This window comes from Battus philenor, unplaced genomic scaffold (genome assembly GCF_028537555.1).
Source record: "Battus philenor isolate CCGP_79_NKW_IND1 unplaced genomic scaffold, ilBatPhil1.0.hap1 SCAF_2, whole genome shotgun sequence".
Classification (NCBI taxonomy): domain Eukaryota; kingdom Metazoa; phylum Arthropoda; class Insecta; order Lepidoptera; family Papilionidae; genus Battus; species Battus philenor.
This window is the reverse complement of record NW_027181682.1, coordinates 8,965,227-8,992,081: the sequence shown is the minus strand read 5'-3', so window position 1 is coordinate 8,992,081 and position 26,855 is coordinate 8,965,227. Positions and strand designations below refer to the sequence as shown.

Here is a 26,855-nt window from a genome sequence, read left to right as displayed (position 1 = left end):
ACAGTCGGTCAACGTCAAGGAGAGGGTTATACTTGATATTTTCCTAAGACATCGAAGAAGAACGGGATGATCCTTCGACTATCGGAAATAACCGACATAGCCCAACAGATTAGCAACTTGAAGTGACAATGGGTTAAAGGCCACATAGCGCGGAGAACAGAATAGCCCTGCCGTAAGATTTTGGAGTGCGGACCACGGACTGGTAAGCGCAGCGTAGTACGTCCACTTACAAGGTTTAAGGCATCTCTACCAGGTAAAAGAAGCAACACTTATCTTTGACTTTACTCCTGGTTTATCTATCACATTTTGACATAAAAAATGGGTAACACCAGAAATAAAATTACCAAATTTCAAATAAAACACTTTTGTCATCAAATTTAACAATTATATTTAACTAAAAAGAAAACAATTAGAATATAATTGAAAGAGTAGTAATATATTAAAAATCGAATAGACGTCGTCCTTTAAAGATTCATTAAAGATTTACACTTAATGTAAATAGATTATTTATTTTAGTCGTTTCTATTATTAGAATTGAGATTTTCTTGGTATTTAGCTTGAAAGCGCCAACGGTCACGCCAGCAATGGACCTGGTTGCGTATGCGGGATACGTCCGCCGCATATGTGCGACAACAGCCGCCCACGTACCTCACACCTAAGTCTAACCATTCCTGAATAAACACCTCTACAGCCTCGCACTTATCACGATCGATCCACCTGCAAAATAATAAGTTATGGGTGAAAAGTACCGGTATAATAGCTTAAAAGGGGTGAATGTATGGGTCATTAGTTGGCTGTCAATATATGGAACACTCAAACCAAAAATCATCGGTTCCCGAACTAATAACGTGGTATATAATAAGAGAAAGCGTTTTCATTTTTGTCGTTTTAATATCCGACTCATAGATAAATTTTCAGACATTGTACTTCCAGAGGTTATTGGCCTGTCGCATTGCAATAGAAAAAATAAATTAATGTAAGATACATCTATACATTTCAGTGTGACCACTGAAATGTATAGATGTATCTTGCTGACTAATGAGGAATACATTCACCCTTTTAAAGCGATAAAACAATCATCTAGTAATATAATACTTTTGAAGAGTATAAGTTTTGGTTTCACATTACCTACAAACGAAAATATATTATCTACTTTATGTGTATAAGTAAATAAAAATCGTAATAAGCAATTTAAATAAATATTTGCGATTATATAGCACTATAACATTTAAACACGAAGCAAAAAAAACATTTCAGCTAATCATTTTTACTTCAGACTCACGTTGATTAACATCATTGCTCAGATCGCTGCGACCTATAATGATGTCGCTATATTTTATAACTACGCTATTATTGCTTAAATTTATTTATAATATTTATCTATTTTACTAATAAATAACCCTTTAATTTACTATTCCAAATTAACCACTTAAAGCTTTTATAATGTAATACGAAAAAAATAGATTTCACAGCTGAATTCGTGCCGACCAAAATTTTAAAGCTGTTAATATTTTTTTTATATTGTTTGTAATGGAAAAAGTGGATCAAATAAATATGCACATACATGAATAAATCAGGTGAGTAATTGTAACTTACCCTATTTGCGGATTGTATTTCTCGCCCGAGTTAGGATAAACAATCAAGGGGATGGGGGAGTGCGGTCGGTCGTCGTTGATTCCTTTCAATAGAGTCGATATATAGGAGGGCGCGCAGCAGTTCACCCCCACCGCGACTAATTGATCTGGATTCGCCTCCCAACATTTTTTTGCAACTTTTTGAAAGCTCTCCCCGTGTGCTATACTTTGGTTGTCCTAGAAACGTTAATTATATTTACTGGACATATTTGAATGCGTTGTATTGTATTAATAACCTATTACATCAATTTGTAATAAAATTTTTGGTTTTACTACCAGTTAAACTAGAAGCTAAAAGTATTTCCATGTGTCGCTCGAAAATATGCACTGAAATATAATGTTTAGCTCATCTTCAAATTTACAATGATTTTTTAATAAATGGTCTTAAATACAGAACAAACAAATTGGCAATTAGACGATTTGTGCATACGTTATTGGCTCATAAGCAATCTGTTTAATTTTCATTGTTTACGTAATTCTTATCATTGAAATACTTAATTTTAATTCGTGTTTAATATTTCAATACAGCCGTTATATTTCAAATTGCGTACATAAATTTACAAACCTTACAGTTGAAAGCAAGCCACGCCCTGACGTTTGGAAACTCCCGCAACAGGTCGCACAACATTTCAGCTTCTTCTTGACAAGGTATTGTTTCCAATGCAAGTAGGTCTACTCCCGCTTCTACTAGAGCTTCTATGCGAGGTCGATGCCATTCACGCATTGTCTGTTAAAAAAAATTAATACGCTGTTAGTCGAACACGGTTTCGGAGAACATTGGGTTCTCCGGAGAACGAAACCGTGTTCGACGACATAAGGTGTTATATAGGAACTGTGGTGTAATTACCAAAATTATATTATATTATTAAGTAATTGTCTAACACCTCTTATAAATTATATATTTAAAAGAAATTGTTCGTATTGATTGATGATTCGTCAAGACGCTAGGAACCACATTCTAAAATGTCGATTCACCTTTGCTCTCAACGATTTTTAAAGGACACTTTAATGTTGAGAAAAAGTCAACAAATATATTTGTAAATAAGTCAACATAGTTAGCGATATGGCAGTCTTCGGAGTAAGGAAACTGGGCGAACAGCACAATGAAATCAACCAATTCCAACGGACACTACATTAGCAACAATGAAGCGGTATGGCGCATCTTATCATTTTATTATCATTTCCAATCTTCATGGATGAACAGTGAACAGAGTGAACAGTAGTACACTTAGCGGTGCATCCCGAGAACGGATAGTGCGTGTACTTCACAGCATTTCACTCATTGTACCAAGATGATATTTTTGCAAAGAACTCTACTTGATTCTGAGGTACGAAATTCTACACATGGAATGCATCGGCTTAAAATTGTCAAAGTTTCGACAAATAAAAAACAAAGGTAAAGCAGTTAGGCAAGAATGCTTCTACCGGCGATTGCTGTAAATCAATGTACGTGAATCGACATTCTTTCAAGATTTTAGAACAGTCAACGGTCAGCTGTGCGCTACTAATAGCGAAGAGTGCCAGGAACAAAATCTTACTATCAACAAATCACAAGGATAATCGTAGCAAGTGTGTGTATTAAACTTGGAGAATCCATGCTTCTCACATGAGCAGCTCTATGTGACCAGTTCACGCGTCGGAAAACCTGATTTATTCATTTACGCAGCAAATGGAAAACAAGAAATATAGTTTATTCTCCAGCAATTCAATAAATATCTGTATGTATTAATTTCTATATGTATTTATAGTAATATATGTATATAAATGGATACGTATATGTATATATATATACACATACACACACACACACACACACACACACCTCTTATTTGCAGCACAGGTAAGTAACGAAAATGTAAAAGCACTCTATCAAAGTTTCATTAATAATAATCCTTTAAAAATTGACGCGAATTTCTAGGTGCAATGCTCGAAAACATCCACTGAATTATGAATTTTTCATTATTAAATAATGCACGTCTGGTGCTTTTGCCGGTCCCTTTTTAATTATGTTAAAAGTATCAACACTTTATTTATAAAAGTAACTCAGTTCGAAAGTTAAAATATCTACAACATTTCATTTTGCATTTGTTTCTGATATTCATTTGTACAAGGTGTTGTTAATTAACTTTGCACTTCAGACAACTGTCGTTCAGCGAAAAAAGTAACGAGAAATTGAAGAGCGTTCTTTTCATATCGCCGATGTAAATTTTAATTTGCCGGCAGCTTTACGACCCTCTTTACGATTTAGCTTGCGCTTTTAACCTTTTCTAGATTATCTATCCATATATAGCGACTGCCGGGGTTCTGTATAAATAATCTCACGTGTCTCGTGTGCCCTTTGAAAATGTTGTGGGTAAATAACAATTTGAGTTTGCTTTTATATTCTCCGATACGATATTATAACGAGAAGTTATTACAAAGATAAAATATTGGCGTGCTGCCCAGACGTTCTATCGCAGTTTAAAGACGTTTACATACAAGATAACGATATATTCACAAATACTCTTAGTAACAGTAAAATTAATAGCGTTAATACATATCTAACACAAACTGAAAAAATATTTCCTTTGTGTAATTTCTGAAAATTTTAGATACAAAAATAATTAAGGAACTCTGAGCGTTTTACAATCGGAATGTAAAGCAATAAAAACACTCTTTAAGAATTTACACCTTTTAGTTGAGCAAACATTTAATTTAAATCGACTTTTCGAACGTTGTGTTGGATGCAGTTTAAACATGCAAACGCTTAATTAGCGACAGTGCTTCTATAACAATGGAGATGCAAAAAGACGCGACGATAGCAACATATTAATTATATTGTAAACAAGATTAACACATAGCTCGCTAAGGCAAATGAAGACCATTATTTGTTTAATACAACATTAATTTTATATATACTATATATACTCTATGATTATATTTTACGTTATATTATAATTTCTTACCAAGTACAAGAACGTCATTTTTAAAATATTAATTATTCGTCTTAATTCATTTAAATAAGATTAATTTATTAAAAAGAGGCGTAAGTTATTAAAAGAAATTGATTTTCGTGTTGGAATTCGTAAAAATATGTGCCGGTTTGTAATAAAACGAGTACCTGTACGGTTGTGGTATCCGCGTAACTTCCATCATATTCGGAGCCGTCGTGAAGGTGTGCTCCATATGGGCCCACTGAACCAACCACCAGTGGCACGTGATCTAAACACAAGCATTTTGCTTTGTAACAACTCGGGTTAATTTATTTTCCTAATACTTTGTTTCAACGCCTTTCATACTTTAAACCCTAACAAAATATAATTAATGCGTGCTTGCAACCGCCCCTTTTGGGACATAAGCCCGAGAAGCTTTGTTATAACGAAGTGCAAACATTCTTTGAATTTAATGATACACAGTTTCAAAATTATAGTTACTTTTCAGGTTATTAATAAAGTGTATCGATTTGACAATAACATATTGAAATTATATGTTTTTTAATCAAATGAGGTAAAGCAATATTTCCTTTTTTATGGCACAAATTTAATCTTATTTTAATGTTATCCGACCTTACCTATTTATAATTACAAAAAAATCAATGAAAGTTAATTTAACTTCAAATGACACACTTTAAAATAAATGAGTCCAGGTCATGTTACACAGTCTCCTGGTCAATAAACGTGTTCTGTTTTTGCGCCAGGAGAAGGCTTTCCTGTCAGTAACTGAAGTATATCTTATAAATAAATAGGATAACAGCAAACTAAAACCGGAGAAGAAGAAGGGAAGTTTATTTAGAATGATGTTGGTAATAAGGTTACATTTTTGTCTCCAGGTGTTTTATTGTGTTTAACTACGTTATTACATAGTAGTACATTATCTTTACTTTAATTTCTGTGGGATCTAGCTGTCCTTCATTATAACGTAAATTAAGTCTATATCTAATAGATTCCAAAAATATATATATACCGTCTTGTATGCAGCCTTCATATTCTTCCAAGTACAGCGTACGTGCACGTTTAGCCAACTCCACGGCACGCAATATGAGCTGTCTTCCTTGTTCCGGGGTGACTCCTAGATGTTCCACAAAGCCCTCAATCGAAGCTTGATATGTATTTGTTATGATTAAATGAGCTCCCGCTGAAAACCAAAAGCTTTACGTATAGTAAAGTAATCACGATGATAAAACAATGAACGACTAAATGTTCAAACTTAGTTTTAAGATTTTGCCTCCTTCCTTTGCCATAAACTAGTATTGTTTAAGCTACGAAAATTTGTATTGCCAAACTAAGTCCATAAATATTGAACTTGCCTTCTCGTACTATTATTAACTGGGAACAGCATGCGGCTAAGAGACGTAAACAATTAACGTTATTAAAACTTGGTAGTGCAATAGAGTTTGTGAAGTTCAATAAGACTGTTCGACAGAACGAACCTTTGTCGAGTTTCACAAATTAATAACGTAATAAATAGAGGATGGCGTAAGCCCTACGACTGGTAACGTATTACTCAGATAGACAAAGTGATTAATGGGAGCTCTTTCTACTACCGCTCAGGGTATTACGCTCAGGTCTTACATATGTACAATATGTATGTTTACTGTGTATGAATTATATTCCAAATGATTATACGTATGCACCGACAATTGAAATAAACGGTAAACTTAGTAAGTATTATTGTATATTTTGTTAGTTAATCTTTAGAGAATAATATAACAGCGCAACTCAGTGTAACTTATGCAGAATAATGATTTAGTGTTGATAGTGTTTTACGAAGAATAACATGATAGTTCCCAACTTCACAGTAAAAGTGCACAAAAATTGCAAAAATGTACATTTTTTATCGCCATCAACATCATGACACTCCATAAACGCACACTACAAGGTATGTAAGCTTTGCTTAAAGTTCGCCATAATGACACATGATCTGTAGGCTGAATATAATATTTTTAATTAAAATTTTGCTATGTGCCATACCTTAAGGTTTTTAAGTTATATTTCAAATATAACTTAAAAACCTTAAATCTTGCCAGTAGTGAAAGCGCGCTCACAATACGAGCCATTTTTTTATGTTTATTCATATCATTTCCCCCGAAGAAGGCGACAAAGCAAGTCAGTAGGCTTTTTCCCTCTAGGGATTTTTGCTAGCAGACACTTTTCAACTTTCCTTATGAAAAGAAACGGTCCGTTTTGTGGCGAAGAAAAGCGCTTTCAGAGGACGATGACACGAGACGAGGTCGCACTCACGCCTTCAGATGCAAGGAATGACACGCTAAAAGCATCTCTCGTGGAATTCGTCAAAACACGCGAATACTCAGACGTGCACGACTAGCTTACATATACATTACTATATATAGACACCCTGCTAATAATCCCCTAACAGCATAAACATTTTTCTAGAGAATAATAAAACATCGTTTATTTAAGACTCAAAAGTTTTAAGTAAAACAAATGATAGGTACTTTTTTTAAATATAAGCAGTGCGATAACAAGGTTCTTAAGGTCGATCAAGTCGCTACAAAGGAACTATATAGATATTACGATGCTGCACAAATGAGTTCGTTAACGACGACGAATGTTTACGGTGTTATTACTGTTTCTTTAATTTATGACATCGTTCAGTGTAGCAAAAGTTTCTAAAAAGTTATTATATAATAGATTACAAAGGAATGGCAAAGATTTTAGCATTTTGTATCAATTACTGTTTTTACCAAGAGCTAAAACGTTTTGTTACGAAATGAACTAAAGAATTTCTTAATAATATAATTACCCACATATCTATATATATATGTATATATATGTACATATATATATATATATATATATATATATATATATATATATACATAAATCATCAACATGTTAGGAATAATGCTATGTTTCAGATGCATTCTTTCAATGTATTTGGCAGCCGCAGGGGTTAAAAAAAATTAATTATCGCTATATATTTGCCTAAGATAACACGAATAAGAATAAATAATTCAATTTAAACTTTAGTTTTCATTTAGTATCCGCCGTGTCAGAAAGACATAGACAAGATCTTATTTCAAACTTTGCATCGGCTCAGAAATGTTCAATAAACGTTGGAAAACGTTAAATCCGTCGCTTCACCCAATATTGTATTAATTTTCAAGATGTCTTTGTCAAATTTAGTTATACCGTTTTCCTTTAGTCTATACATAAAATGTTTCTTTTTTATTTATACACAACTATTTTTTTTTTCATTTTAATTAATGTATAGAAATTAGAAAAAAAATAATTTATAAACTAAAGTGATGCAAAGTCAATGTATTTTTCACTTTTATTTTTTTTATTATTGTTTCATATCTTTTATTTCAGATTAATCAGAATAATTTTTATGTTAACCTAAAACATTTTCCAAATATTTTCTTCAAACTTTTATTGTTAAATAGTAATAACTTTAAACTAACGAGACAAAAAAGGGTTTTAGGGGATAATATTAGCCACGGCAATTGCCAATGGCAGTCATTCAGCTACTATCCAAGTTTTTTGATATTCATAAATCTATGCGTTCATCTCAACTTCTTCTATATTGACTTATAAATCAAAGACATTATAATAAATAACTACCTCTGAGGAAGTCCAGGTGTGTATTCACTACTTCATTTGGATGTGTGTAAAGGAAACGAGCGCTCCATAGAGGATCTCCATCGATAACGTGGCCCACGTGACTAGATAGTTGCGTAGCAAAACCCCCGTCTAACACCACTATCTGAGGCGGTTCGACGCCATCTTCTTTGTTAGGCGTCATAATTTACAAGTCAGATATCTGAAACAACAACACAAAAAATTATTTGTCTATTTCCCCCGGAATTAAAATCTTTCTTCGCCGACATTATATGCAACGTCATGTATTAGTCCAATGTAGATAGGTATATTCTAAAGAATATGTTAAAACGACTTTCAATACGGACACTTTCTCCGTATAAATTGTAATGTGTATACATTACTATGTTTCTATTTGACGAGCCCTACGTTTTTATTTAAAAAAATAAAATAATTCACAGCACAACATCAGATAGCGTTACTTGGATCGAATGCTTACATCGATAAAAGCTTTAAAAAATTGAATATCTCATTTGTCACTTTTTACACCTGTTTTCAATTACCCTGTAATAAAGAGATCATCCTGAAATTGCATTTATTGGAATGCGGCAGGCCAATTACTTCTGGCAAAAGTCTGCAGTGTAAGATAGAAAGCAATATTTAATTTTAATATTTAATAATTCGAATTTTGAAAACGCTTCTTAATATCATTAGGTTATTTATCATTTCTGAAACGTTAATTAACTGCAACTTCTATATTAAATATAGAGACCAAACTGAGCTACACAAGTCGATTCCTGACTTATAATTCAAAATCACCTATTTTTGGTTTAAAGTTTAATTTTAACGCAATTAGCACAATAGACTCCCCATTTTACCATAAGCGATTAATAATATTGATAAGAGAATTGACACGCGTATCAGCGTGGTCGTGGTTGGTAGACATCTGTCTGATATAATTTTTCATTTTATAACTGCCGAATCTTCAGTTTTCTTTACAATAAAAATAATATAAAGATTATTTTCAAATAATTCTTAAGTAGTAGTAATTTTTAATTTTGTTATCGTAATTTAAACAAAGTTATTAACGATAACCCACAATTTACCATTGATATAAAAAATACGCTGAATATTATTTCTAATATGTAATCAACGTCAACCAGGGATTATGTTCACCATAGTTCGCGATAAAGTGGCAACTTAAAGAAGTTGACATATTTGCTCTAATAACGCTGCACTAAACAATGCAAGTTACTAGAAAAGCACGCAGGAAACACAGTTAGTGACTAAACAGTTTTATATATAACAATAGTATTATGTCAATAAATATGCAATTTTATATATACATTTAAACAAATTTCTACCGCTTTGACAATTTTCCGTCTAAGCCTAGTAGAATCGTAATAGATTTCGAATGTATGTATTAGATTTACATACATACATATAAAAAATATTTCATTATAAAGCTTCCAGGCATACCACTAAGACTTAAATAATTATTTCGCTTTAAAAATTCCCAAAAGCTTCGACCATAAACGCAAAGTTTCCCGTTCCTTGGTTAATGTGACGTGATGATCACTCTTCTTCAAGTGCGCCGGTGGGCTTTTTGCCTGCTTATTAACAATACATATTTAAAAGCTTCTATGTAAGTCTTTGAAAAGAATTTCTGTAAAGAAATGAGGTATCTGACTACATTAAGTATTCTTTTGAATTAATGGCGCGTTTCAGTAACCTTACCTGAATTTACCTATAGCTAAAAGTTACACAAATGTTTGTACTGTAACTATTTACACTAATAACTTATCAACAGTCAGTATGAGCGGGTTGAATCCTCACGTCATCGCTTACTGTTGTTAATTACACTCACTAATGACAGACAGACATAAATTATACGAGCTTAGTACGATACATATTGTAGAGACAATAACAAATCATCAGTAATGCTACAAAAAACAATAGGAGGTTAAGGCTAATACTTCAAATTTCTTAACCCTCTTACATACATATCTTAAGTTCATTATTATAGTTCTCATACTTATAGAAACCCTTGTATAAAGGACCTTGTCATGATTAGCATAATTAATGTCTTATGGCCGGAATACGAACTCTGGTATTACGGGCCAAATGTCTACATTTAATTTAACCAGTGAACTATACTCATTTATTAACAGGAAAAATGCACGCTCAGTTACATTTAATTACTACTGGAAGTTTAATTACAGGTACATTGTTTTAACTCAATCACGGCCGCGTGGAAAGTCTTGCTGCGTTAAAAACTAAAAGTTGAGCTTTACACTCATTGTTTTCTGGTGTGTTTACTGCGCTGGTTGTTTGTGAGTTACCAGGTAATACGGTCACAACAGTGACTTTTACTTTTTTGCATAATTGTTTTTTTATTAAAAAAAAAACTACAGTTGTCATTAAAAATATGTAAGTAAATAAATTTATAACTGATATGATTTTAAAATATTTGCTTAAAAATATCTAAGAGTAACTTAATTACCGAGAAAAGGTTTTATACGTTTCCTTATGAATAATTGAGTAAACTATAATTCATACCTGCTTCAGCCCTTTGAAATCCCGTTTAATCTATTATCGCTTTTCCCTTGTTTGTGGTGAAGAAAACTCAAAGTTAATTAACACAGCGTGTTTATATTACATAAGTCAACAAACTTTGTCTTATTCGGTCGGACGGTTCTTTTTCATTTATGTTTTAATTGCTGGAGATTATTTTGTAATAAAGATTTCGGTCTGAAGCTCTTTAAAAAAGAATTATTTGTTTAAATAGTGAATCTATATTACAATGTTTATTTTAGTGGCCGTTATAAAATCACGTAAATACTAATACCCTTTCAATTATCTGCATACAAAAGTTACGGAAAAGCAAATGCTTTCTGCCAATAATTTCAATTAAAGGTCGGGCCGTGTAGTCTGCCGCGTGTAGGCCCAGGTTTTCTAGATAAATTATATTGCGGCCATATCTCTACAACGGCGTTATATATTGTCCTATAAATGAGACGCTTGGGATCCTATCTTTTAAAGATGTCAATGTATTATAGTTGTTAAAATTGATGTTATCTTGTACCTTCGAAACAAACTCTTACTTGTTTCGAAGCCGTATGTTTACACAGTTTACATATAGTCAAAACAACATACATATTATCATTGTCCTACACGTTGACCTATGATAACAGAACTATTTATTATAATAAATAACATTTTAACGTAGAAATGTATAAATCTTTTTCATAAAACTAATTTTTGCCTTTGTAATTAATAATTTTAACTGAATGAATAAATAAAAGAGATTTGGTTACTTCTTTAGTTTGCTATACATTACAAATTTCTTTCAAAGTAACTTTCAATTAAATCATACGTTGCGTAAAATATTGACTTATTGATCGTTTGCATTTGATTTTCGAACTAAATTGAAAGGGTCGGTGGATGAGCGATGCATTGGCCCTGATAAGGAACATTTATTTTAATCGAAGAAATCGTTCAAGTTTATGGCAGAGAACCGCACCATTTATTTTTTCAAATAACTTGGTTATAGTGTGTAATCAATGTAAAAAAGTTAATGCTTTTGAAAAAGTAGCATTTAATGGGAAACCATTTTATTATAAATACATAATAGGCATATAAGCATAGATAGAAAATAAATCTATATTGTCTTATGCAAGTAGTTTGTTATTGACCACAAATATCGCTAAAGCTGTTATATTCATTTTCAATTGGTTTTGTTTTTTATAAAAAAAAACATTACTTAGCTTAAAATATTCTTGATAGTCAAATCGTGGACCAAAAAAGCTCCGAAGATGAAAATATTTTATTTCACGACAAGAGGCCAGGTCATTCTCATTGGATCTTTTGATCAGTAATAATCAATTATCGTAACATGAAACTGTATCATTTTCAACACCATAAAAATGACAACTGTGTCGTGTGTAACAAAATGACTCTTTATTCAATTACTCAAAAATTCATTTCTTATTTAAGAAAATTGGGAAATATTTAATACTTTTCTTTCTTTTAATTTAAATTAAAAGGTCCATAATACATTTGAATAAGTATTTGAAAATATATTTTTACTATTGAATAATTTCCATATCTTTAAAAATGTTGAAGTTAATAAATATATAGATATATATAGAAATAAAGTTGAATACCTCTGAAAAAGAATAAGGCGTTGAGTATAATAATTAAACATAAATCATAAAGAACCCAGTTCTCTTTTCAAACGAGTAAGTCACTTTTGAAACTGAAGAAATATCGTTCTATGCGGCACCAATATTTTAGCGTCGCTGTTCCCACCTGAGCAGGATGAGTGTTCAAATAAATTATGATGGACGCTTGAACTCTGACATATCTAAAAATTATGAGTTTATTTATAATCTTTAGACAGAAAACGTTTACTTGTTATAAGTAAAAATGCGTCATTCTGTGTGAAAATTACTTTATTATTTGTGAATATTTTATTGTCTTGTGCAATCGCATACAGAAACCTCTTACTATAATATTTTATGAAATATACTTTTACTTAAATATTTTATGTCTTAGATACTTTGATTGATTGATTTTACTTGGAAGTTTCTCTAATAAGTAGACCATTTCTTTTTTTACTTATTGTTGCATTCCCATTCCTCAAAATCTTGGAATGGGAATGCAACAATAAGTAAACATATTTATAACAGCAACTGACAAAATTTCTGTGTAATCAATCAAATAATTTTATCAAATGTTCGTAATGTTGACCCTTAGCTACTGTCCTGAAACCAAGTTTTGTAATTATTTTAAAATTCAATGTTAAATATCCTAAAACCTCAATTTTTTTATCTCTAGTACAAAAAAATGAACTTAAGTTTTTACGTTACCAAACAGCAACGATAAAGAAATAAAAGTATATTTTGAAAAATAACATGAATTAAAACCTATTTTAATTCTTTTCGCGTATTTAAAATATTAGAACGGCCTGTTTTGTTCCAACTATAAAATTCTTTTGCGTAATTGCGACGTTCAACGAGAGTGCAATATTCTGAGTATTTCTGAATTCAGAACTACGTTTATTCTGCCCCTGTGCCTACTGAAAACATAAAAGGCCGAACCCTCCGATGTTAAGGACCGTTTATGGAGAAACATAAAGATTTTTCGAACGTTTCACTTGATCGACACATTACACCGTCATCTTATGTATATTTATATTAGTTAATAAATGTTTTCTTATTTCATTTCTTCTTTTTTAATTTTTATGCAAAATGTTCAAAAACATGCTCCCGAGAGAATCTTCCAATAAGAAAAACGCCGTTCTCCGTTATCTCCCATAAATCAACATCAAGTCGATGTCTCAAGTCAATGGAGTTTTGTCTAGTGCTTACTCACCGAAACATTAAAGTAAAGATCTGTAATCATAGTTATAGAAGGAATTCGTGTTATTACTATGATCACAGATAGATAATATTTATGTATAATAACGATTTTAAAAATACTTGGGATATATTTATTTCATTTTCTTGATTTAGCCTCTATCTGCATTTTCACCAGATTTCGGCTTGACGTTGATTTATGGAACAACCTCTATATGCAGCAATAAACAGGCAATTTTTATTCACGAGGGGCGAAACCCTAGAAGATTTTTTTTTAAATTATTTTCTATAACATTGATAAAAATAAATGGCGTTCAAGTTTTCTAAATTCCAGCAACAACTAATATGTTTCACTGTCGGATGTGTTTCTTTACAAGCCTCTCCTCCAAGAAAGTAAGTTTACCACGTAGACAAAAGACGGATTGAGGAATTTATATACAATTCAAAATATTGGTTTAAAAAAAATTTCTTTTCCTCTTTCGTTTGCTCATTCGATTTCGAGCACAAGCGATTTGAAATAATTCACACCATTTGGGAGCCTGTTGGTGTTACAGACCCTCCAAGAGAAGGTAATAAACAACTGAACTACACAATAAGTAATTAATAAAAAAAGATATGTTAGAATATAAACATGAATGTTGTTGAAAAAGTATCGATGTGTTCCTTAAATATAAAGAAATAAATTTGTCCTACTGGCGATTCTTTTCGTTTTAAAAAGTATCATAGTTATTTTTTACCATGAGACTATGGAATCTAAATTATTACCTATGATAATTGAATACAAAACTAATGTTAGAATAGATTAGAAATAGAAGGTTATTATTGTAAAATAACTATTTGTTAACTCGTAAAACCGTCACAGGTCCCACTTGAGAACTCAGGCCGACACAAAGACGACACGGTCCAAAGCATTGCCTACAACGTTGCTCTAGTACGGTTTTGTCGACGTTCGAGATGATTTCTGATGCATTCCAATTTTGTTAGTAAGTGATTGGGATTAAACGTATTCACATGAGAGACAAACTGAATTTCTGAAAATCGTGTATGTGTTATTTTGTATTCAAATTAAAGACTTACATAAATGCAATGAAAAGTAAACAAGTTTAATCCTCAATAGAGATACACAGTATTTATATCACTAACGTATGGTAAATTTTAGATATATTAATATAGCGGTTACGTCTCGAGTTAAAAATTGCCCTGATATCTTATATAACTACAAAATCTTTGAGTATGATATCATTTTATTTTGTTAATATTTGCGTGTGACATAACAATGAACCACTATGGTTTTAAACACAGTAATAACATTTATGTTTTATGAATAACAAACTTATTTCTACACGTGGAATACCAAATCCAATCCTGTGAGTTCGCATTGGTCTTGTTAACGTACGTTACAAATGACCTTATATGTTGGTGAATAGTAAATTTACCAGGAATCATTTTTGAAACCATATTTTATATAAAGGATAATTTACTATTTAAAATTAAATCAGATAGTAAATTGACTTAGTTAACAGAAATTATCTCTTTTCCGGCCACTGTGTACGGTATTACAACACACTCCCATGTAGTGTCACTGAATTATCGTGAAATAAAGGTAAATTCCAAGGAATGGATTGCTCTACCACTGTATTAAGGTCAACCTTTCTGAGTTTGTTATGCGCTCTATCTAGATCAGAAGACACTTGGGACTCACATTGCTGTAAGTTAAAGGATTGTATGATAGTAATATGAATAAATGTATAAAATAAATTAACTATAGGAGTGACTACAGTTCATATACTGAAAACGTTTTCACGCTTAAGTATCTTAATTATTTCTAAATATCTATGTGTTCTTTCTATTTAGTGAACTTTGATGTTCGCGCAAGAATGTTAGTCGACATGAATACAAGGTCAATTCAAAATGTTGGTAACAATTATTGTTAACCATTTTATTTGGACTCAAATTCCTAACCGTTACGAAATAATCAACAATAAAATTGTTATGTGCACTAAATTATGTTGTTTTATACGCAAATTTAATCTGTAAATATTCCTAAAAGTACAATATACCTAGAGAAAAGCGTTTAATATCTTAGTCTAGTAAAATAAAATTGCATTTATACAATTTAACTCTAAATATATCGTTTAGGTGCTCAGATCTAATATATATAATTATTAATATTTGTACTAATAATCATAAAAATACTAAAAAAAAATGTTTAAATATGGCTTAATACATCTTGATTATAGTATTAAAATTGTTGGCTCGTAATTTTCTTGTGAAGTAAAGGAAGCACAAATCAGAAATGCATTCAGAATATATGCCAATAATAAACTGATTTACGTGTGAAACTTTGTGAAATAATATAATAAAATATTACAAACTTTAACGATGTTTTACAAAAGTACGAACAGCCGTATTATATGTAGGTTAATCGCAAATAACAATATGATCCCTGGCAAAGCAGCAAAATTGTATTTCAAATCTAAATTCTAAGCCTAAAAATAGATATAGCTTTCACTAAAACAAATTTTAATCGACCTTTACAACTTCTCTATTTATATCAACAGTATCGTAACGTCGACTGTTCTAACATAGACTGACCTTAAACGTTGGCCATGAAACTACTTAGAATATAAAACGACACCATAAGGTATGTCGTGTGATGAAAAATAAAACATGCATGAGAATTTATTATAATCGAACAAATTTATAAAAATGTTAATAACTTACTAAAAAAAGGTTCAAATTAAAAACACCTATAGTAAATGATATCACTCTATTAACTGACAAAGATGAGTGGTACTTATTATTTAGGGAGCCATGATAGTAAGGCGACGCACAAATGAGCACAAATAGCCGTATCGCACGTTGTTACTACCGCGTCGTCGTAACAACACTAGTTGAGTAGCGGTTATCTCGAAAAAAATATGAATTTGTACACAATTCTCTTGTGTATCGGAGTTGCTTTATATTTACTGCTACGAACTTTAAATGATGAGATAAAAATATCTCGAAACCTAAATTGTAGTAAATTGTCTTTAATTTAACATTAAAGTAACATAGTATACAAAATATTATTGCGTGTTTAATTAGTTAATTCAATAGTAACATTGAAAATAAATATTAATAATAAATATAATACAACCAAAATTCAAATGTTTAAACGTGTTAATTAATTTCGTTTTTTCAGCTTAAAGATACGTATTTATAAATATAACACAATAAGATATCGTACTAATCCCTTGTGGAGAATGACTATTTCGATATAACTTATCACATTTCATTTTATATCAAACAATAAGTCCTATTAAAAAAGAAGTCCTATTAAAAAATCTTAATTGTCCGACCGAAGGATACAGTGTGTACACCATGTAAATCACAAAGCTCTTATTGGCTCGCTGCACACGGTTCAAGAGTCGGAACAGATATTTATAGAGTTATCAGCTTAGAGCAACGTACTCGCCGGCAGTCACCAAAACGCGATATTCTTGGCGTGATAAATAATAAAAAACAAGGCTGGGCCCTTCGACAGAATTTTAGTTACGATTGTAACAAAATATTGTATTTTTCCTATGACCAGTTTTTCATTAAATATTCCGAAGGATACATTAACACATTATTTTAATATAACAGGAGATAAGTTACCTGTCAATATCCAAATTATCAAGGCCCGCCAAATTTTCCATTAGCTGTGACGCATTCTGTATTAACACATTTTTAAACAAATACTTCTTTTAAATTCGCTCTGCTGACGAGTAAATAATTAACTTACACAATAAAATTACTTCTCTCTAAAATTATAATCATGTCACTGAGCGCAATTTTAAAAATTTATGATTAGTGTATTTTAGTATAATATGTTTATTATAACAAAACAATTTTAATTGTTATTTTATTACATAATAAAAAAATAAAGGTTTCGTTAGCATACGAATAACGAAATAAACTTATTGTTAAATTAAACAAGTTATTAAATGAAAACATATCGGACAATGTAAATAAAACAACTTCTGTTTATCAACGTATAGATTAATGACAAACAAACATCCTTTAAGGATCATAATAAATAGTAAATACTGATAAGCCGTCATACATGTATCAAATTATATTATGTATTGTATTATATTATGTATTAGTTGGTACGTTACTTGAATGTAATGACAATTATTCGATACACCTTGGTTTTATTGTTTAAACCCGCTATCGGTCATTCACTTGCGTTTAAACAATATTAGATGTACCATATAAAAATCATGAGAGATTTAAAAATAATGCTTATTTGGCTCATTGTCAACTTTTCACACATTCACAGTTTCTACTCTTGAGGCAAAGTCTCATACTGATTGATTCAAGAGGAAAATTGACCTCATTTCAGCTGTAACAGATGTACCGCCTCACAGTTCACTAGATATTTCTTTCCGTCAAGGACACTAACAAAATTTCCATTATTTTAACTAGAAATTAATTTTTAAACATTTTATAGATGAATATTTTTTGATTAAGAATCAGAAAATTAGAATTATGTAAAAGTAACTTTACTATTTTTAAAGGGAACCAACCGCGAGTAACAGAAACCAATGCTTTTCAGAAAGTGAAACTCTATTTCGTTTTGTACAATGGTTAAGTCTGCTCTTATCTGTGTACGGTTTTATGACTACTTTTATGCATAACCCTTACACAAAAGTTGTTTGCCTTGTAACAACTTGTAACGTTTCTTTAAAAGTTATTCGAGTATGGTATATTAGCAAATCATGCATAAAATTAGCACAAGATTAATATTAGATTCCTTTAACAGCATTTACTAAGTTGTACATGAATGAACAATTCTAATCTCTTTAATACTTTTTAGCGTTGGTAAGCAAAAACTCATTATCACCGATATAAATTATGTATTATATTACTCTTTACACAATTAAACACACAGGGATCGTAAGCATTATTTAAAAAAAATATAGATTAAACACTAAAAAAAATAATTAACTTGAAAACCAATACATAATTAAAAAAAATACATTTGTAACTATTTTTTTTGCACGAACCTGTTACGAATTAACGAAAGAAAGTAACAGAAGAAATAAATAGTTAAACAAAATACAATCGGACATATCTTTTTAAGTATGGCATACTTTTTATTTTGCCAGTATTTCGTTTCCTTTTCTTATTCACCTTTATGTGCATATGTTAAAAAAATTTTCGAAGTTTTAAAACAATGTTATACCAAGCACCAGTGTCTCATACCTACTTTGATCGTATTTATTAAAACCTGCGCAGCTTCTCGTTATTGCTTCATATCCTTACTTACTTGCTTCTTTTCTTTTTTGGTGAGGATCGTCACGTTCACTACCCTAAGAATGAGCCTCCTGTTTTATTTGTTGTCTCTACTCTTATCGTTTACTGGCTCTCTTAGAGGTTGCCCAAAAAGATATTTAACGTATCAAAATGTTTTTTTTTTCTTTTTCTTTGTCTACCGATGATTCTACGTTAATATCTGTAGCTTAACGCGTGTATATCCAAAAGAATATATCGATATATTCTCGTGCTCTCTCTTATCTTTTAAAAAACAATTTCGTTCAAAGTTATTGAGTACATACAATGCAATTTAAACCATAATATGCATATAATATAAATATGTAAAGAATCATAATATAAATATATAAACCATAGTCTTTGATCCTTGTTTAGTAATGTTTTTATTTTTATTTGTTTTTTCATTGTTTGACTATAAATCATTATATGTTCTCAGTGAGATAATTATAAGGTAACAACTGTAACTAATTTTATATTTCTAAGCTTCTAAGTTTGTACTTTCTTACTGCCTTTTGTTACTGTCTATCTCCAATAAAGTAAATAAATAAATATGAGCTTAAATTTCTACTTAACTACTTCAGCTAAACATTCTTTTATGTCAATCTTTTTCATGGTAAAACTAATTTAAGACAGTCAACAATATTACAAAATTTTAATACAAATTTCACTAATTTTAACACAATTTTACATAGTTGAAGTAATAAAATTGTCTAGGCAAAATCATAATACCCATCCCACGCTAGTCAATTACATCTATCTAACGCCGGGTTAGTTATCTTGAGCTACTGATACAATATGAATATAATACGAGAGGTACAGTTTAGCCGAAACAACTAAATGTGATTAGACTTACCCTGTGCTAGAATTAAGTTATAATTCAATTGTCTTGTTTCAAGTACAATTTACAGTCAGACGAAACAAGCAACCAACAAGATACGCCTCGAATGTTCCACACTATTATTACTACGCCTGCTTTATCTCTCTACTATTGCATTAAATGACATAAAGATACGACCTTACCCTGACACTGCGTGAATTTATAGATAAATGGGACAAATACGTATCTACTTAATTCATGTGACTGCATAGATATTACGTATATAATTACCACAGTATAGCCCAAAATATCAGATATTGGTGCAGAGATGTGGTAAATTAAATAAGAAAAGAAAATTATTAACAAACATGTTTTTTAATCATCCCTCCTAAAAAAAAGTTGTAATTCAAGCCTTAGTTTCGAGTTATGACATAAAAAATAATTGTTTTTATAATGTTAATAGACATTTTGCGAACAATACATCACCATTGCGCCAGTTCAATTTGAACGTTTAAACAAAGAAATTGAACATTGAGACAGCGCTGGAAAATCTATTCGGAAAAATGGGAATCTACGAAGTTCTGTAGTGGATATTGAATAATATATACAATTTACGATGATGATTGGAGGTTATGTAATCCCAGTGCGCTGCGCATGTTGCAGATGGCGTATTTCGTTACACATGCTACACACTATTTACCGTACTGTAAAGCTACATACTCTATTCACGTGCCAGATACATTTTAAGCCTCTGGGAATTTCTGTATAAACTACAGGTTTTTCAACCTGAAATGTAATTATAATCTGTAGTACTCAGTCATTAAAATCTTTTCTGCATTTAGATAATCATCATAATCATCGTTTTTATAGTAGGTCGTTCTCTACATTGCGCATTTATAATTTTTAACTTAGTTAATAAACAATTAAATCAACGACAATCCTAACATTATATTTTTATTCTCTGTCCGACCACACAATAAGTTTTGTATTACTTAATACCAATTTAAAGGCAAGCTAGTAAAAATCTTATTTTAAAGTTAATCACATATACCATCACGTAGTATGTCTTGGTTGTTTACAGATTCATTGATTGTATTAGCTATACATTGTACTATTATTAGTAATTAATCACATTAACAGTATTGCTAACTATTACACAAAAAATTAAAAATGTTTTTCTTTATTTTTTGTATACGCATATTTGGTAAATTCGTACCGTGCTTTCTTTTGAACACAAATAGGATTCATTATTTTTAATGTATTCTCAAATCGTTATTTGGTTACAAGAAACTTTCACGAAAGCTAATAAAAAAAATAGAAAGAAAAATAAATTTTCTAAATTTATGAGTAATGGTATGAGTAATGCGCAATATAAAATCTATGTTTAGTCTTCAAAAGAGAACACAGACAATAAAGTCAATTTAGTAATAATGCCAGCTCCTTCGATGTATACAATTTGATTACATTAAAATTCGATCTGATTGATAGTAACAATATTCAAATATCGGCAATGTGTTAAAAAGTCAAATTGCCTCGTTAACAGTACCGTACTATACCATGCCAACCCGATTATTACAAGTATACTACAAACATGTATGATTTACAAGTACTTTCTCTGAGATTAGTATTCTTATTTGGTTTGTGAATAAATATAGACATGACTATAATTATTTCCTAAATCTCGTTCAGGTTTCATCATTGAAGTAATCAAAAAATGTTAAACCTAATTTCGTAAGTTTTATAGAGTATTAATGTTTAACGCTATTTTTTAAAAGTATTTGACAAAAACATTTTTTCCTGATAAATAAAAAATATTCTTTTTTCAAATCATTAAATAGTCCGCAAATACATATTTATACGTTTATTACAAACAACTTTCTTTGTATTCAAGATTAAGTATTCTTTGTGAATTCATCCAGCGTGAATTCCGACAATACAAACAAAGGTTTCCTAAACAAAACGTAAAGAATCGACTGCGTTGAAGACGAGTTACTGCTTTAAAATTTATAGTAATTTTTAAAACAAGGGTGAATGGATAAACTTTGTTAACGATGATTTTCCTTACCTGCTTTGTTATTCTCATCTATATAGTAACCACACAAAATATATTTTAATAACAATGACCGTTTGCTACAATCATTTTACCATTCCAGCAGTACTTGTCAAGCTTGTTACCTACTTAATATGGTTGAATAGAAAACGAAAAGGATAAACATTTAAAATTCAATTGTATTAGGGAATGAATTGGTGGTAATGAATGCAAAACTGTATTAACGCTAAATTGTTACAATTAAATCGGCATAGAATAGTCTAGGTAATTCAAATATGTATGAATAAAGTGCTTATGTGGTTCGCTTAATTCTAGTAATCGTAAAGTTATATTTTACCAGGAGTAAACAACTGTCAAATTTATTTCAGTCCTGCGTTGCCTGGCAGTATAATTAATGATTTTTAAACCGTGTAACTCGTTTTCTCCAATCTTCTTGTTCAAGGCGTAGCAGCGTCGCATCCCATCTCCGCTTAATTCATTCGACTGTTATGTGAATTTTCTGTGCTTTAGTTTTAATAATTATTGACATACTACTTATTTATTTAAACTTATTAGTAACTTCAAAAATATCTACTTTAAATACTTAATACTTTTCGTGGCACATAATCTTTGACTTACACTATTCCATATAAGCAGAATCATGTAATTGTCTCTGCGAAATTACTATACAGCGTCAAGAGATGTCTACTCTATTTTGGATACTTAAAATTATTTTAGTCGGTGCGGTGGCGAGCGCAGAGCCGACGGAGTTCGATGTCAACACCAGCTCTCTAAGATTTCGCCCTACCAGCTGTGAAGAATTTGAAGAAGATTCCTATTTTGCTCCACAAGATGTGGTCGATTCGTTATGGAAAATATTTTACTTTTGGGCGAAGGGTATGGAAATTTCAACAATATTGTTTTCCTTGCCGTCTGAAAAGGTAATAAATAGCTTTTCTTTAAATATTATACTGCACACCTTCTGTAACACTTACACATATATGAATTCGTAAAGAGCTGATTGATATCAGCTCTTTGTCTTGATAACACAAACATATTTAGGTAAAAGATAATCATACTACATTACGAGTACTTTGGTTTCCCACACAACATGATATTTGTAACTTGTAATTATAAAATAAGCGTGTAAAGAAAGTGTTCACAAAAAATCATACCATTAACCGAAGTAGCAATTTGTCATTAACTTTTTATTTTCCTTAATGGAACCTTGCGTCTTAATCAAAAGTGACAAGATTACTCAAACAGTGTAAATAAGATATTTATTATTTGAAATGAAACGCTTTTTTGTAGAAAATATGAATTTAATCAATTTTATGTACATTTTCATCTATAATATTTTAATAATTATAATGTTCATCAGATAATTAAAAGTATGTATTCTTTTTTTATTTTTTATTTTACTGTGATGTGGACTTTTGAGGTTTATAGCGGGAGTCATTATGTGGTTAGGCAGTTGGGATGATCTCATGAAAACTGCATTTTGTTCTTCTCATGTTTTTTTACAAAGTATTGTTTAGACTTATCGTTTTTTTTTTTTGAGTAAAGCAATTATATTAAGGTAAACTAATTTAAAAATCGTAAGCATCGTGACACCTCTATTAAGTACTAATAACAGGGGTAATAAATGGACACTTAGAGCATCTAATAGTAACGTATATAACTATTTATACATGTATAATTTCAAAAACTACATCTATGTTAATATGTGTGTGGATGCTTAGTAGTAGACCGACTACATAATTATGGTCGTGTGAAGTCACTGAATGCAGGAATCGCAAGACTGTTCATTGTGGCGGTCTTTGGGAAATGCCTATGCTTTGCAGTAGGCGTCTATCGGCTGATATGATGATGATGTTTGTGATGATCCAGCCAACTGTAATATATGCGTAGTGTATAAAATGGGCATCGTGGTTTGTTTCTGTGTTGGCTGCAAAGAATAGTCTATAAATTTAACACTTTGTATAACAAAATTATTTTTTGAGTTCTTTAGATTTTATAAAGAGATTTATATGAATATAAAAATATAAATACCTGATTAAATCATGTATTAATAACATTTTAGAAGGTGAATACTTTTAAAGGCATTGTAGAATCTATTAAACCAGATATAGAAGTAAACTGGAAAAATTCTGCACTATTTATGGAACCTCGACCAGGAGTGCAAGTATTATTAGTGAGTAAAGGCCGTGTTGGAGCATTCCTAGCAGTTGTAAAAAACGAAGATTCTGATAAAGGTAAAAGTAAAGCCTCTGTCTATATATAATATGTACAATTTCTTAACGGTTATTTACAGCATTTACTGCATGTAATGATAAATATAATTAATAATGCAGCATTGTACTGTCAGTGTCATATAATGAATTATCATAGCTGCTGAACAAATGTTAGAATGATGCAAAAAAACAAAAAGAACATGTTTTTAAGATAGGACCAAGAATTGTTCTTTCTTACTCGTTAAATATAAAATTTAGAACAATAGACTGCTACTAGAAGTACTAAGAGTGCTATAAAGGTGTCACACCAATAAACCTCCCCTCTGGCTACTTACCCGTGCGCCGCTTCCGCCCCTAACTTCCACAACTTGACTCATAACGATAATAAACCCGGAGAATTTTATATTTTTCTCTCTTTTCTTGATGCTTTGCTAATGAACGTAACTGCTTTACTAATTAGAGCACCAGGAAAGTACAGTAGAATGTTACTGTTGGTAATTTAACTTTAACGTAACATAACTTCTTTTAAACTACAAGTGTTAAAATTTGTTTAATAGAAGTGGTCACTGCGGCTTTTCACGTAAGTTGTTATGAAATAATTTGTTAAAAATATTAAAAGTGGACACATGACATTCTTTTTGCGATACGAGTAGAAGATATTTTGATCATAGAACATTAAACGATTTTTATTTATTTAGTCACTATACTGCCATCATGTTCTTGTTAATGGTTCACGTGATATTCTCGGAATACTAAATATGCAGACCTTGAAAATATTTTTTAACTAATGCTATATCTAGAATGCAATTTATTTAGAATACAATTATTTTATTTACATCTAATAACAAAAGTACATACCCGACGTTAACACTAAAAGCTAGTATTTATGATATTTTTAATACTTTTATTGCAGACCCTCTGTTAAGGAAACCACATGTTCATTTGACAGAGGTGCGGATGAAAATTGTTGGTCGTTACATGGCCGTCATAAACTGCGACGACCGTACCGCGTTTACTATGGCGAGAGTCGCCGAGATGCCTAGTACAAACAAAGCATGCGTTATGGCTGCTGCCAGCTTTGGATTAGATACCCAACATGGAAAATGTTACCTGTCCGTTCAAGACTTACATCATATCATCGATGAACTTTGAGCCTTTTATTTTTTAAATAACAGCCTCAAGAGAACATAAAGCCCGCTTAATTGTTAGACACTTTTCAATAATCCGGTACTAAGGAAACAATTTAACGTATAACCAAAGTTATCACCTATAGTGACAAAAATATAATAGTCTTTAAAATAATTAAAATGTCAAGAGATTTATTTGAAAGCTTTATAATTCGCATATCAGGTCGATTCAATATCTATAAAAAATCTTTAAGTATCTATAAAAAATTAGAAAACTACGTGAACATTTGCTAAAACGTTAACATTAGAAACTCCTATTGTAATCATTTAATTAAACTCATCCCTACAAAAAACGGCTATTAAATTTACCCAGGAACCTCCGATCGTAAACAATATAAATAATTTACCTTTCCAATACCTCTATAGCAATAAATTGTTAGCAGTATGCTAAATCGATTTCCTTTGTACCTGTAAGTAAAACTTATGTCCCTTTTCCATGCGTTTCCCTTTGCAGACCCATGAGGTTTTTAGTAAATAATGTGCCTAAGGAAATTTTGTATAGTCCCGTTTTACTAATAAATCAGTGACTGAGGAGTAGGCAATATTTTCATAATATATATAATATAATCTCTGCGATTTTTGTGTAGGACTTTAGTAAAATTGATGACGTAGAAAACTCTAATAAACGTTACTACATAAATTACAATTTATTATAATGTAAATGAATATAATAATTTTAATGAATACTATTCAGATATTAGTCGGAGAATTTTATTTATGTTTTTGATTTATATCAGGTAAATTGTTGAACACTTTTTAATTAGTAGCAATACATCGCTTAATACCATAAAAAAGTTATGATGTTACTATTATTCATTCTTCTTAAAATGTGCTCTAAATAAGAGTACGAATAAAACTTTTAATAGAGCAAATGAAAGAAAAAAATTAAAGTTATATAAAATATATTAATGTATATTGTATTGTATAAGTGTAAATTGCGCATTATTAAAGTGATATTAAAATAAAAAATAAGCACTTTTAATTTTCTTTTTTTTTAATAAATTGGTCGTTAAACATTCTGTGGAATTTAAAAGGCAATATCGATGAGCCCAATGGCCTTAATGATTATTATAAATTGAGATTGCTGACACGGCAAACATTTAATGTTCTATGATTATATATAAATATTTTGGTTCTTTTATTTATCAACTACAAAATGACAACAATTATTAATGTATATTATGGCATGATGTTAATATATTTCTTAAATATTACGAATATACTGTTAAACATAATATAAAAAAAATAATTGATTATCTGTAGTTCATTTTTCTCTTTATCTATTTAAAAATATGTAAATAGTACTACAGTAACCATAGTATTTTTCTTTGAAAAAAATTCAACTGTAAATGTGCACATGTTGGAAATCAAACAGAGAATTCCTGTTTTTTCCGTTTCAGCTTTGAAACGGTATCGGGTATAACAACCGATAACTGAATCTCCCCATATGTACCAACATCCTGTTGTTTACATGTGCATGCTTACACAAGCGCTATATAGTCGTGGCAGTATAACGTTTTTCGTTTCTCTTAAAAGAGTGGTGTTGCATGTTCGTTAAACTATTGTGTACGACTTATTTGATTTGTAGTTGTATAACCATAATAAAGTATCTATTTTCGATCAAACTCAATTGCTATGAAAATTAAATATATTTATTTTATCACCAACTATTTCTAAATATTTTATAGTCATATCTCAGCTGTGATAAGATTTAGGGATAATTGGTTGCCGATAGAGAAATTAAACACCTTATT

At 30.6% G+C, this 26,855-nt stretch overlaps 2 protein-coding genes across 5 annotated transcripts; one reads left to right on the top strand and one right to left on the bottom strand.

Moving 5' to 3' along the window:
• Positions 1-371: 371 nt before the first annotated feature.
• On the bottom strand, positions 372-19,775 carry LOC137922181 (homocysteine S-methyltransferase-like). 4 transcript variants are annotated; one of them, XM_068765094.1, is made up of 7 exons: positions 19,688-19,775; positions 8,198-8,396; positions 5,577-5,747; positions 4,735-4,835; positions 2,200-2,361; positions 1,597-1,811; positions 372-717 (listed from the first exon to the last, which is right to left on the bottom strand). In XM_068765094.1, exons 2-7 carry the CDS (start codon positions 8,376-8,378, stop codon positions 513-515), a joined length of 1,035 nt encoding a protein of 344 aa, XP_068621195.1. In that variant the 5' UTR covers positions 8,379-8,396; positions 19,688-19,775; the 3' UTR covers positions 372-512. The 4 variants fall into 4 exon arrangements, with proteins under 4 accessions (XP_068621195.1, XP_068621197.1, XP_068621194.1 ...); XM_068765096.1 differs by lacking the exon at positions 19,688-19,775 and adding an exon at positions 17,173-17,239; XM_068765093.1 differs by lacking the exon at positions 19,688-19,775 and adding an exon at positions 16,258-16,431.
• A 2,606-nt stretch (positions 19,776-22,381) lies between these two features.
• On the top strand, positions 22,382-25,722 carry LOC137921918 (uncharacterized). The gene is made up of 3 exons (XM_068764712.1): positions 22,382-22,621; positions 23,764-23,935; positions 24,828-25,722. The coding sequence occupies exons 1-3, from the start codon at positions 22,382-22,384 to the stop codon at positions 25,064-25,066; spliced, it is 651 nt and encodes a 216-aa protein (XP_068620813.1). The 3' UTR covers positions 25,067-25,722.
• The last annotated feature ends 1,133 nt before the right edge of the window (positions 25,723-26,855 follow it).

Excerpts from the sequence above, each read along its gene's own strand:
- LOC137922181 (XM_068765094.1), bottom strand. The coding sequence starts at position 8,378 with ATGACGCCTAACAAAGAAGATGGCGTCGAACCGCCTCAGATAGTGGTG. Across the intron at positions 5,748-8,197 it reads ACACCTGGACTTCCTCAGAG|CGGGAGCTCATTTAATCATA; the intron begins GTAGTTATTTAT and ends TTTGGTTTTCAG. Across the intron at positions 2,362-4,734 it reads CGGATACCACAACCGTACAG|ACAATGCGTGAATGGCATCG; the intron begins GTACTCGTTTTA and ends TTTTTTTAACAG.
- LOC137921918 (XM_068764712.1), top strand. The coding sequence starts at position 22,382 with ATGTCTACTCTATTTTGGATACTTAAAATTATTTTAGTCGGTGCGGTG. Across the intron at positions 22,622-23,763 it reads TTTCCTTGCCGTCTGAAAAG|AAGGTGAATACTTTTAAAGG; the intron begins GTAATAAATAGC and ends ATAACATTTTAG. Across the intron at positions 23,936-24,827 it reads AAACGAAGATTCTGATAAAG|ACCCTCTGTTAAGGAAACCA; the intron begins GTAAAAGTAAAG and ends CTTTTATTGCAG.